Source organism: Diospyros lotus, chromosome 6, assembly GCF_014633365.1.
Source record: "Diospyros lotus cultivar Yz01 chromosome 6, ASM1463336v1, whole genome shotgun sequence".
Classification (NCBI taxonomy): Eukaryota; Viridiplantae; Streptophyta; class Magnoliopsida; order Ericales; family Ebenaceae; genus Diospyros; species Diospyros lotus.
In genome coordinates this window covers 12,465,488-12,480,233 of record NC_068343.1, presented here as the reverse complement: position 1 = coordinate 12,480,233, position 14,746 = coordinate 12,465,488, and the positions used below count along the sequence as shown (strand labels likewise).

General features: G+C 35.4%; 1 protein-coding gene across 1 annotated transcript; it reads right to left on the bottom strand.

Moving 5' to 3' along the window:
* Positions 1-13,273: 13,273 nt before the first annotated feature.
* LOC127804332 (uncharacterized) lies at positions 13,274-13,837 on the bottom strand. The gene has a single exon (XM_052341190.1). It carries the CDS (start codon positions 13,835-13,837, stop codon positions 13,274-13,276), a length of 564 nt encoding a protein of 187 aa, XP_052197150.1.
* Positions 13,838-14,746: the final 909 nt, after the last annotated feature.

The following is a 14,746-nucleotide window of genomic DNA, read 5'->3' as shown; positions in this document are numbered from 1 at the left end:
GGTTTCCGTACGTTACTTGCCAATATATAAGGAATGGATCGATAAATGGGTATTAGGACAAGTGACGAATCTGCATGGGGCTTGGGGGTTATATATACTGGTGGGAAATTTTGAATTGGTAGTTATTTTCAGTTAACGGTTACTCATCTGGGTTATAGTAAAGGATGCGTCTCTTCATCTTGGACCTTTCGATTTCGTAGCCAATTATATATTGACAGTCCAGATGAAATTAAGGTGCATGGGTCTGCCACGCTGATGTGCGAGTATGGTATCAAGGCTGGCTGGCGCCTTACTGTGGAGGCGCGAGGGCGAGGCTAATTATAATTGTTAAACCTTCGTACCCGTTGGTCGTTACTAATTAGTTTGATAAATAATTGTTGGAAAGATAAATATAGCCTCCACTTGTAATTACTTTTTAAATTAATTTTATGTCTTCATTTTCAATATATATATATATATATAATTTATAAATTTCAACTGTTACATGTTATCGTTTATAAAAATTTAATGGAGTTATAAAAAATCTTCTATTTCTGTTTAGAATATAAAAATTGAAGATTTTAATTATACATTGTGTAATCTGTGCCTTCTTTATATATTTTCTTTTTGGTCCTGAAAATTAAAGTTATTACTGAATTTCTGAAACAACTTACACAAAATTGAGGTTTTGAGACGGCATGTCTCTTAATTGATAACCCTTTATATATATATATAGTTTGAAGAATATTGATATCTTACAATCTTAGTCAATTCAAATAGACACTCTTACAGGGAGGTTTTGAGACGGCACTTCAGCGACGCATATGTTCCGTCGCTAAAATAATTTAGCGACAGAATTTTGCACTTCAGGGACAAAAATAATCCATCACTAAAACCTAAAATTCTTATAGTGTCCTCATTTGCCCCGCCCTGTCCCTATTTAGTTGGACTAATAAAGCATTAATTATCCTTTCAATTTAGATAAACAAATAAAAACATTACTTTTATCTACAACCTTAATTAAGAAGCATAGGTGGTATGTAATTTAATAAAGTAAGTGGTAGTTAGAATAATTTATTTATGAAAAAGAAAAAGAGGTAATTTTTTTTTTCATTGTTTTCATGGTAGAAGTTGTTATACATATTTCCCGCATCACTTCTTATGAGATAGACTCAGTTTAATAGTCCTGCCCAATCGCCTAAAGCCCAGTAAACCCAGCAGAGCTCATCAAACAAGTTCATACATTGCTGAAATCTGATTTTAGATCGCGAAACCAAATGAGCTCTCAGCAAGGCTTACAGCGAGCTCTCAATGATATACTCAACGAGCTCCTAGTAATACTTCAAGCTCACTGGCCTAACTGGTCAGGTCACTGGTCAAACTATTCAGCTCGCATAACAATATTGCTGCTGAATAACCGAAGGCAGGACCCACCTATTTTATTTGATGCAAATCAGATCCCTAGTAATACGGAGCTTCACTCCTGATTTTATGGAATTAATAAAGATATCTTGTTTCCATGATGTCATTATTTTACTTTTGTATTTTAATGCAAATTGTAAACACCCCTCACTATAAGTAAGGGTCAAAAACACTATTGTAAAGGAGAGAGAACAACAAGAATGAGATACTGTTACTCTGCCAGAATAACTAGAGAAGTAGGCATCATTCTGGTCGAACCATGTAAAATTCCATTGTTTTTGCTTCTACTTAGTCATTCCTGATTGCATTTGAGCTCATTTTCTCGTTGCGGGTTTACGAATCACGATCGGTTAATTCTGAACGTCGACAATAGTGACTTATATTTATTAAATTAAGTCTTCAATGATCATAATTTTATATATATATATATATATATATATATACCAGCATCCTTGATTTAGTCATTGTCTCTTTTGCTACACATATATAACACATGCCATCAGATGAGTTCAATTCATGATATATAATTATTTAATTTAAGTTTTACGAGAGTAAAAACATATGTTTGATAAAGTAATTTTGTCTACAATATTGCATTGTAATATATATAATGAATCGTAATTAAATTTTATTTTTATTTTTATATATAGGAAACAGAGCATATATATATATATATAAATATATATTGTCGGCGATGAGGTGGTCGAGCTTTCGATCGAAAATGCATGCAAGGATGGAATTAATTAGAAACTCCTGAATGATTTAAAAAAAAAAAAAATATTTCTAATATAATTAAAGATGAAGATGTTTACGGGTCCAGTCTCAGTCTACCTCCCTCAATACATAACATACTGATACCGCGCGCGTGCCTATATATGACTATATATAACAAAATGCACGCTTGTAATTAAATTGCATAAAAAAAAAAAACAAGAAAAAAAAAAAGGCCTCCTTATCGATTGATCTGTTGTCTCTAGCTAGCTAGCCTTCTCTGCCACCTGCAGCTTCTCCCTTCAAGTTCAGGATGATTACGTACCATTACAGGTGATGATATATAACATAACATATAGTCCCTGGCCTCTTCCTCCTGATGGAGACTGCTCGACCCTCACTCACTATAGACCCTTCCTCGATCGCAATATATAGCTCCTCCAGCCTCGGCAGCATCATGAACTTCCAGTGGAGGGTTCAGCAGCTGGCGCCCTCGCAATTATCTCGTCTCTTCCATATACTCTTCCCGGCCGAATGTTGGCGGCGGAAAGGACCCCCTCCACTGACGGTCGCTGCGCGTCTGCATATATATATATATATGGCCCAAAAGGATCTGCGAATATATATATGCACACGCACAGAAACCCCCAATGGAGGGGATCCTTTCCTCCGCCGACATTCAGCCGGGAAGAGTATATGGAAGATGAGAATGCGAGGTTGCCAGCTGCTGTACTCTTCCACTAGAAGTCCAAGAGGCAGCCAAGGCCGGAGGGCTGAGGAAGTGGCCGGTGACACTCAAGCACTCTCCATCAAGACAAGAAGACTATAGGGACTAGAAGGAGAGCTTCTGAAGTTGGCTACATGGTGAAGGTGGGGCTTTCGGTTCTCTGTTGTTTGATTGTTATATGCACACACACACACACACATATATACATGCATGGTTGCAATAATCTTCTTTGTAATAATCATGATTTTACTAAAAAGGGTGCATTTATTGTAATAGAATAGAAGCACGTGATCTGCAATATTCTTGTAATAATGTTAAAGATATGAGAAGATTATATCCTTATATAGATAAGAGGGAATATTACTGGATATATATATTAATGATGATTATTGTGATCTACTATTCAGTACGTATTACTGTTAGTATTGATAATGATTGATTTAATTTACCAATTAATTGTGATATTCTTTTTCAAAAATATTCAAAGAAAACAAATAACCAGAACATATTTTAATTAAAATTATTCAAAACCTTTCCCTTATTTTTCAACCCAAAACTCAAAATCTCCAGCCTAATTAATGATAATTAACCACTGATATATAGTCTATTTAAAGAGAGAATAATAGGTCATATATATATCTTAAACGATCGATATTCACAATTATTATTTCACCTACGTTAATTATTAGTTTACTTTGTTGCAATCGAATAATTTATTTATAGAATAACATTGGTTACATATCTTAACTATAAATTATAAAAAATAATATAAGAAAAGAATTTAAATTATAAAAATTCTATCTTAACATATTTTTGATTGAGCTATATCCAAATAAGAAATAAACTTATTTAAGTTCATCATTAATTAATGGAAGATTTTGGGGGCCAAAGTATCAAAACTAAATAAGCAAGTATACTTTGGCTTGGGATGAAACTGCCTACCATATTTTAAAAAATTAAAAAAAGTTATTATTATTTTCAAAATGATCGAATAAATCATTTTACTTTCAAACTTAAGTAAGGTCACATTAGTAATTATGGTAGATGTCATTTTAATATCGACATTTTAAAGTTATTAACCACATCAACTCTATTTTTAATCAAAAGAATCCTACTCAATTACAAATTCATAAATTAAACTTCAAATCTAAATTCAAAAAACTCTATATTGCAAATATCCAAATTGAACACCAAATTAAAATTCAAAGAAGCCAACATAGTTGCCATCGCCCCACAACATGCACATGCATTTACAAATGCTCTACTTTCCAATGTGTTGTCTGGAATATGATTTCAATTAAGTTTAAGTTTTAAATTAAGATTTGGCTAGGGATAGAGCTTAAGTTGGCATTTACCATAACTTATTAACATCTTTAAAATATATATAATGATCAATTGGCCTCTTTTAAGTCAAAATACAATAACTTTTTTGATAGCCAGATATATTAGGCTACGTGGATTCTATTGGCCATTGAAGTTGCTAGCTAAAGCACCTATGTTTTTGGCAAAAAATTACACTTCGTATGACACTAGAGTAATCAGTTGTTAGAATTGAATCAAGCAAATAATTAAAGAACATAAACATAAATCAATTAGAAAATAACGACATGAAAAATTAACGGAGGTTCAGTTTAATGGTCTACATGAATGATCTCATTATATGGGGATAATTCACTAATCAAACTAAACAGATATATTTCACGACTTCATGTAATTAACTGGTTACAGGGTTACAGTACTATATATTGGGATTATAACTATCAAATTATGGAACACGTGACACACAGTCACAATAATATAGATAAGTATTCTTCTATACATTATTGAGAGTGTTCTATCAAACTCTAAATTAGGATTGTCAATTTATAGGATCTAAACTACAAACATAGCAGAATTAATTAGATTTCTCAAACCTATCCTAATCACTTAATGGGAATCATCATCTAATAAGAATTATCTGAGAAATTCCTTTATTAGATTAATCTTATCAGATGAGATAATATAATCCTAATTAAATTAAAATTTGAAGAGTTATATTAACACCCACAAATGGAATTTTTTTTTATTTATGTAAATAATATTGACAGAAAAAACCTCAAAGCATTTACAGCTTATGTTAGGGCATTTCCCAAGCAATCACAAAGAAACAAAACCAAACCACAATGAAAGGCACAAATTTAACTTTACAACTTATGAATTCAAAAAACTATGAAAAGAAATCTAGATCATCAAATTGGATCAGTAAGGACTGGATCCGCTGTATGCGAGCCCTTTTTTGCTTTCTCCAGGGCATTCTTTTCTTCCCCTCCTTCAATTGAGATTTAGATTTCACATGCACGTACCTTGAGCTGAAGCTATTTGTCTTGTTTGATGTAAAATCCTCGTCTTCCACATGACCTTTCTTACCCTTATTCTCAATATCCATATCTGCCCCATGCACAGCTCCACCATCAATAGGAAGGGTCAATTCTTCAAGCAAAGGAATATCCATATCTTTCTCCATTAAAGAAAAAAATCTATTCTTCGTCATCGACCGCACCATACCGCAGTTAATGGAAGAAGAGTGGCCTTAGATGCACCATCAACAATTTCAATTAGGGACACATGAGAGGGTTCCTGCCTAAAAGAATCAAATTGGGTCAAAACCTATTTTATCTGTGTAACCTCAACTCACTTCCCCTTATTCTTAACATGAGCAGACTTATCCCTTTGGGAATTGTACATCTCATCCTAGGTTGGGGGAATCTTAGGACAACCAGAAAGGCTATGGCCAAAGACATGACAATGAAAATACACAGAAGGAACCTAGGTTGGGGGAATCTTAGGACAACCAGAAAGGCTATCACCAAAGACATGACAATGAAAATACACAGAAGGAAGCCATTGGTATTCTAGTGGCAAATATGCAACATTTGTGCTCCCCTGTCAACTCATCTAAGCCCTGTTTCAATGCAACGAACTTAGGAAAAGAAGAAGACGTATGCATTTCCACGTACACCCTAGCAAACCCCAACCTAGATCTATCCTCAATAATGGGATCCGCATGAAGTGGTTTTCCTAGCCTACTAGTGATAATAGCAATACCTCGTATGGACCATCTCTCTAAAGGCACATTATGAATTTTAACCCATTTGGGAATAGAAGAGTGAGATTCTTGTGAGAGAATCAACTCAGGTTCCCAACATTGCAAAAATAAAGGCTTACCTGCAAAAATGTCAAGGACCAGCATAAAAAGCACCCAACATAAGAACTTGCGAATTGAAATAAAAATAAATAAAAATCACTATTTTTAGAAATTACCTCAACAAGCCCATATCACTTCCACAACTTCATAGAAATTGACTGAACCATTGGAGGGTAATTTTTTCTCAATAAAATAACTTACTAGGGTGTTAAGCCAATAAGTCGAGTTCTCAAGAACATCGATCCATAGGAAACTTCACTTTTGGAAATCCATTCTTCAAACCTTGGGGGGCAAGGGGGGAGTATAATCAAGTTTGGAAGGAATCCTAGGACCACTTGAGTCCAAAAGACGAGTCCACGATGGTTTTGGATTATCCTTGCCACTATTCAATAGAGCCATGTTAGTCCTTAAATTTTGGTCCTCAGACTGGGCCTCATTACTACTACTGCTTCGAGGTTCAATCTTATTTACCCGATTACCTGAGGTTGGTAGTCAAGTATATATGCCTCCCTGGAGAGGGTAGAGAATTATCTGCTTCAATAATCGACTCATGGGCACCCTTGACATAATGATCACTCGCACTTCTTAGGGCCATTAGATGAACATTACCGACTACAAACTTGCAGTTCTTCAGGACCAACACCTGTCGGCTATTATCAGGCACGGTCGAATTGGCCCCGCCTGAAGGAAGCTCATGAATCCCAGTTTTGACCAACAAGCCACCAGAAAGCGGTTGACCTGAAAATCAATCCCCATAACCCAAGATTTTTTTTTAAGCAAAAGAGATATGTATAGATAAAAATAAAACATCTGTACAGAACACAAATCAGGGCATATCTCATTTTACATGATCACGTAAGTGAAGCACACACTCAAGATTAAAACAAGACTGTAGATAAAAACATAACAGAAGCAACAACAAAGCTACATAAATGGAAATTAATGAACAGCTCCAGATCCAAAGGTGCTCTAACATATGCACGTCTTCCAAATAAACGTGAATACCAGGGAGAAGCTGAGAACTTGAAGGCAAGCATGGAAGAGCCACCCAGCTGGCAATGAGTACAAAGTGACAAACTAGGACTAGAGGAATGAACCAGTAAGTGTCACCAAGTGACCCCGAAACACATATATACTGGAACAAACACATAGGAGTTATGCCCACTCCAAGTTATTAAGTATACCGACGTACCGTTTGACTATGGAAATGCATGGGGTCTGCCCATTCCAAGTTACTAAGTAGACGACCACCTGAGCAGGCAAAAACAAGAGGCTGCAAAGCCACTTTACATGACATCATGTACAAAGTAAAATCTAGGATCGAAGGATAGCATCGGTTTTGATCATTAGAGTCTCTCAACTCCAAGGAACTCACTAACACACCCCAGCAATCCAACACCATCAAGTCATATTCAGTAGTAGATGTAACATTCCACATTGATTGATAGGAAGGACCGGAACAACTTACCCTGATGAGTCTATGAAAACTTTCCAGGGGGTCACCCATCCTTGAGCTTCCCCAGCTCAAACAAGTTTAACTCAAAAGTTCCTTACCTACATTCAACTCAAAAGGTATCCAACTGGTGTTATTTCTTTCTTTATTTATTCTCGATATATATTATCCTTCTCTGAGTTCTCGAGGTATTACAGTAGAGCCATCCACCGTTTGACTATGGAGATACACAGGAGTTCTATTCGCTCCAAGTTGCTAATAGAATGGTTTAATTACCTAAGCCAGAAGTGTTGGTGAGTAGGGAGCCGCCGGAAATACCGCAGTGCTGGGCCCAAGTTTGCCGTCCAACCTGACACACTCATACTCGTGTGATCAACATCTTCATCTCTCAGGCAAATCAGAGCCATCAAAAATAGGGTTGATAACCCTTTTCATCGTCTCCCATGTAGCTGCCATAGTGTCACCCGATCCCTATAACGAGCCAGAATCCACAGACACATCAACACGATCCGACATGCCTAATCAAGTGTCCAAGGCATTATCAACAGAACCTGAGGAATGTTTTTCTAGCGAGATTGCCTCCTCCCGATCAACCATCTCCACATTATCAGAACTCAAAGAAGAGATGAACTCTTTCCTTCTCTCCCAGCCCGAAATTGACGCATGCACCAAATCCCACTCCCGCGATGATATAATTTCACCGCCTGATTGTACGTAGACGAGCTTTTTGAATAAGTGAAGCAACAAAGGGCTTTTCATCCAGCGACATCTCTGAATATGGGTTGGTCAGAAGAAAGTCCAAATCTGCCACTATTAACTCCTGCTGCAGCAACAGTTCATGCTGATATCATCCGTGGATAGTTGCATATCCCCAAAGAGATCAAAATCTCACTGTACCTCTCCAAGCTGCATTGGCCTCGCCAGATCCTACACCACTATAGATAGCAACGAAGCCGATAATGATGAAGACGTCATCGAACGTTTCGTCTTGTCAAGAACTGCACCTTTAGTGGCTTCATCCAACCCTCTCGGCTGCGACTTCAACCTCGCTCAAGCCTTGAGACTGCCAAGCGTGACCTTCTCCGTCGAGATGGAGCCCCTAGACTACAATCTCGCCGGTGAAACCGGCCGAGATCTCATTCTTCTTTAGACAGCCTGAATGAATTACTCACTGTAAAGTTAATGGACAGTCCATGTTGCTGATATAACAACGGGAGTGAATAATCCATACTCTAGTATCACACACAAAATATCAAAATTCTATATCTAAATAGTGTTTCTGACGTTTTGGTACGCAAAATACAAGCAAGACACTAGTTCAAATTTAAGTACTCATAGAAATTATAGTAATTTAAGGTCAATAGAACAGGCTAGGTAGGTTTTAATGTCGGAGGCAGCAAAGTCACTGGTTAGAGCTCCAGCATATGCACCCATGTTCCGGTACACAAGCCAATGGTCCACCTGCATTTCCGGCAGCTCCAAGTCCACCGCCACCTCCAAACACCGTCGAACAGTAAGGTTGGCAGCCACTTCCAAACACCGTTCAAAGTCGTCGGACTAGGAATTGCACAAATAGGGTACAGTGCTCATTGACCCAAAAACACCATCCGAGAGAGACGAGCCGGCCCAAATCCAGGAAGTAAAATGGGTCCTCGGGCCATCTTTGAGTTTTCCAGCAAAGCGAGGTGAAAGACAGGGTAGTTTCCATGTTCTCTTCTCTTCACAGTTTTGAAATACAAAATGAAATGGAATATAGAAACCTAGTTAAGCATATATACACCAAGCAAGCAACGATTACAAAGGTGATGATGGATGGATGGTCAGGTTCTGGTCCCATCATCCCACGCATACGAATCATAGCGACTTAGTTAATTTGCTACACAAAATGTAGTTAATGCACATGTGGTCATTAAGCGATACCATCGAACACTGCCCGTTCCTATTAAATATATATTTATTCTAATGCCAAAACTTTTGCAAATTAGGGATTCCTCTCACGCGCACTACCCTACTTAAAGAATGAAAATGCTATTTAGAGCTCATTTGTGAACTTTTTTTTCAGTAGTAGTATATATTTATATTGATTTAATATAAAATAACACATCAATGTACAAGAGACTAAAAATCGACTTGATGAGTACATTGCAATGTTCTTAAGCTCACCATCGCACTACCCTACCACAGTCGCAATCACCTCACAATTCAATAACCTTAAATCGCCTCATATGACACTATTAATGAAATTAAAATATTATTCATGGTCTCAAGATAATATTTATCATATAATGACTAACGTGTCACTAAATTTGAAATTATAATAATTTATTTAATTATTTTTAGAATACAATGCCTACCTTACCATTCTTTGGGATTATCGCCCTTACGCGGTCCACCGCACTACTTGTGCCCTCAATTTCGACAGAGAAGATAAATTACAGGTGAAAACTTTGTCTTATTGTATAAGACTAGGAATTGAAACAACGACCTATTGATATAAATTCTAATTTATTTTGACTCAATCACTTGACATGTGTCTTGGGATAATCTTACCATGTTTAATAACACCTTTCCTAGTAACTATATGTAATGTTATATTTGAAATTTTACAGTAGTTTATTTGGTGTTTTCGTCACTGTCGCAACTTCGAAAATCTCTCCTCTTTAGTCACTGTAGCAACTTCGGAAATCTCTCCTTTTTAGTCACTATCGCCCTCTGGGGCATAGGCAGTCTCGTCGATGTCAGGAATTTGGTCTCCAGATGGCCCTTCCGGCGCCAGCTCGTCCGCTCCCGGCAACCATACGTTCAAATCAAAGTAGCGCACATACCTCTTGGCCTTTTCACCGGCGATCGCCGGCTCCTGTGTTTCCATGGGGGCTTCAATGGCGCCCTTGCGTTCTCATCCTCCAAAAATTCGTCTCTACTCAAATATCGGAGGCGGGAATGAGCCGCTCCAGCCCAGGTTTCTATGCCTGTGCTCATGCCCGGTCGTTATTGAATGTTCTTGGTGGGTTGCACTTGCACAATGTACAAATGTATGGGCCACCGCCAGCGGGCTGAGCAATAGCTGCTGAACCCTCCACTAGAAATCCATGAGGCCACCATGGCTGCCATGGCCAATGAGGAAGTGACTGGTGACTAGTGAGTTCTCAACTTTCAACTAGTACTGGAAGGCATGGCTTTTGATGGGTTCTATATGCTTGCTTGCTTATATTATATATACATGGAATTAGACTTTCAATATATTCTTATAATAATAAATGTTTTAGAAATATGGGCGCATTGATTATATAATACAAGCACGTTTTTTGCAATATTCTTGTAATATAATGATGCGTATCTGATATTATTATGTGCATGGGTAGAGAGAATATTACTGAATTAATGACGTATTATTATTATTGTCAATATATATTACAATATTATTCATGATTGCAAATATATATTACGATATTAATGATGATAGTTATTGATGGTTGTGATTCTTTGATTCTTTTTAAGAAATTATAAAATGCTAAACAGTGTTAATACAAAAATATTTTTATCATTATTAGAAGGAATTTGTATAGAAATGAAATTAGAATATTTACGAGATCATGTTAGACAACCAACTTGGTAAGTAACACTCCTTAAGTCTGAATTTCCCCAATAATTGAGATTTTGGTGCTTTAACTTCATCCATTTAGCATGTGTTTTTCTCAAATTTGTTTTGATTCACGTGATCCCACCACAATTAATTTGAGCTTAATGGATTTTTCGACCAAACGTGGTAATCTAAAAAATATATGTATTTACATATGTCCTTAAATGTCAAAAGCATATATATATATATATATATATTCTCCTTGAATATTGTCTAATAATTATATTGTAACATTTATGGATTTCCCTACAACTATATATATCATTAAGATCCCATTAGGAGAAATAAAAATCAATTAGGAATTAACCGTGGTAATTTCACGTTTACCTCGAGCCTTTCTCATGACCCATGGGAATTGGGGTTCTCAGCTATTTAAAATTTGGAGGGTCTTTAAAAAATAATAAAAAATATGAAAATTTTATGTTTTTTATTTTTAAAATATAAAATTACTAATTAAAATTTTATATTCTAACTTAAAAAATAAATCATTTTTAATTGACAATATAGTCAAATTATTTAATTTTTCTTGTGATATAGTTGAACTTAAGTAAGATTTTATTAATTTTAATTTTGAAAATCTTTTTCTACCGAAACTACAGTTATATGAATAGTTAATAATATTTTATAAGTTATTCATATATTTAGAAAACAAATTAAATTTTTTATAAAATTTAGTATCATAGGTAGTGTTTTTATTTAAAATATAATCTTATAAAAGTTTTCATCTTTTTGTAGAAGAAAAAAATAATGTGTATATACATTGTGTGACTCCAAAAAATGTTATAACATTAACACATGAAATTTTTATATCACAAAGAATTAAATTAAGATTGTAACAATCAATGATGTGTAAAATACTTTTGAATTTATATCTAATAATCTTTTTTACGCACTTTGTTATTTACCTTTCATAGATCTATTATCACATCCTTGTCCTCTCATATTATTTATATTGAGTTTAAATTTTTTATATTACTTCTAAATTCATTAAATATATTTTAATCATAGGTATTAACTTTTAAAAATTTATAAAATGTTCTTCTATTTTTATTGGACTTATTATAATATCTACACATCTTAATATAAAAAAATATTTGTTCTTTATGACTTGTATCTATGATACAATAAAGCATAATTAAAAATATTTGATTCTTTAATATTTTTAATAATAATATTTTTTATTATTAATATTAAAATATTTATCATTAGAAATTTATTGGGGCTCTTTTGGGTAAAAATTATTTTTAATATTAAAATACTTAAATATTTTTACTGTTGAACTTGGCAAAAAAAATTTATTGGACAACATGTTTGTTTAATAAGTCCAATAATTTTGGCACAAATTGGAGAGGTATGAATTATTTAGAGGCAGTTTATTATATTTTTCTAATAGATAATGATATTGGTTTTGAGAAGTTGGGCAAAGAACAGTGTCCGAATGTGTGTGTAATTATTTAAAATAATTTTATACTAATTTTAACAATTAGGGTTTCTTATATCTTTAGTGATATAACATATCGTGTATTACAAAAAAAAAAAATATATTACAAGTATTGATAAATCTATATTAAAAAGTGTTAGATTCATATGTTGAAGTATCTGTCTCTAAAGAAACGTTTCAAATATTATATTTTTGTTTTGTGTTTTACAACTATGCTCCTATATTTATGGGAACTTTTAATTTTCTTATGTATATATAAAATTATTATTAATTAACCAAAAGTATATTCATGAATTAATTGAAATCTACAAAATCACATAAATTAGATATTATTACATAAGGTTTGCTAATAACATATATTATAATAATTATTATTGTTTCAGTGACTAACTACATATCAAACCCACGGCTGCATATTTCACATCTACGGGTCTTATTAGCAATGCATTGATAATTTCCATTATGAGCTCTCATTCATGCAGTGAGTAATATTGGAAACATCTGCGTACGAATAATAATAATAATAATAATAATAATAATAATAATAATAATAATAATAATAATAATAAATCCACCTTATTATTATGAAATGATCGTTACAATAATTTATTGTTGCAGGTCCATGCATATGTATATGTAACATAATAACAATCATCTTCGAAGAATAAACAAAAAAACATATCCCGGTGAGGCCGACCTCGGAAATTTCTCTCCTTTCAGACAGTGTCGTCCTCCGAGAGACCAGTGGCAGGAATGTCTCCCCCAGATGGCCCGGCCGGGGCAGGCTCGTCCGCCCCCGGCACCCCCATGTTCAGATCGAAGTGGTGGACAAACCCCCTCTCGGCGGCGAGCGCCGCCTCCTGTTCTTGGATTGGGGCGTTCAGCAGCCCCCTGGCGATGTCATCGCCCATGAATTCTTGTCTACTAAAGACAGGAGGTGGAAATGAACCTCTCCATGCCCTGTCTCTATGCCTGCGCATATGCCCCGCCATTGCCCTGTCGTTGTCGAACGCTGTGGGCGGGTTGCACAAGTGGCAAACATATGGGCCACCGCCTGCTGCCTGAGCAGCAGCAGCAGCAGGAGGAGGAGGAGGAGGCGGGGGCGGTGCGGGCTCAGAAGGGCCAGACCCAGAAGCAGCAGTAGAGCTGCCCTCGCCACCGGTTTGTTCGGCGGCGGGGAGGTCAGTAACTGGAACTTCCGGAGGAGCAGTTCCGGACCCTTGGCCGACGTTTTCAGGGACTTCTCGGGTTTGGTCGGGAGAGTTTCCGGAATCGGCCATGGATACTTGCCAGGAAGATAACCACCGGATACTTTGCAATAAAGAAGCCAATGGATATCGGAAGACAAGTGAGGAACATGCAGGGCTTGGTGGTTATATATACTGGTGGGAAATTTTTGAATTGGCGGTTATTTTCAGTTAACGGTTACTCGTCTGGCTTAGGGGAAAGGTTGCGTCTCTTCGTCTTGGACCGTTCAATTTGGTAGCCGATGGATTTGAACGTTCAGATTGTCTGTTGATGAAGGGTGCATCGGATTGTGTCGCTGTTGTGGAAGTATGGAATCAGGACTCCATTGTTTTATCGTAAAGGCGCGAAATCAACCGTTAAACCTTCTTATTCGGTCGCTAGAGATCTTCTATTTTCATTGATAATAATTTATTTATTCTCCATAAATAAAAATAATTCAACTAAAATTAGAAGAAAAAGTTTAAAATATTTTAAAATTTGATACTCTATTATTTTCTTGAGCTAGTCAAACAAATTTTTTTTTTTTCAATTTATTTTGAAAAGCATTGCCCATAATGTAAAGCTTCTTTGTGTATTTTTTAAGAAAATATATAACTTTGAACCGAAGTAAAACTTGGTTTTGAAAACTTTTCTAAAAATATTAAAATTAAATTTAATTGATTTTCAAACGAACTCTGATATTTTTCATATTTGGTGTGCATTTGAGTGATGTAACTAGGTAGCTAGTGAATTACAACTCTATTGTGTTGGTGCATTGATCAATGCATGCATGCATGTTAATGCTATCTTTTTTTATAATTTAACAGATAATTGTCTTGCCATTCAAAATCATTAGCAGATAAAAAAATTTATGATAATACCAAAGAAGTTCCTAATTGGATTATCATCCACCAAACATGAATGATATGACAAGTTATTCCAAAAGAGCTTACAAATAGGGG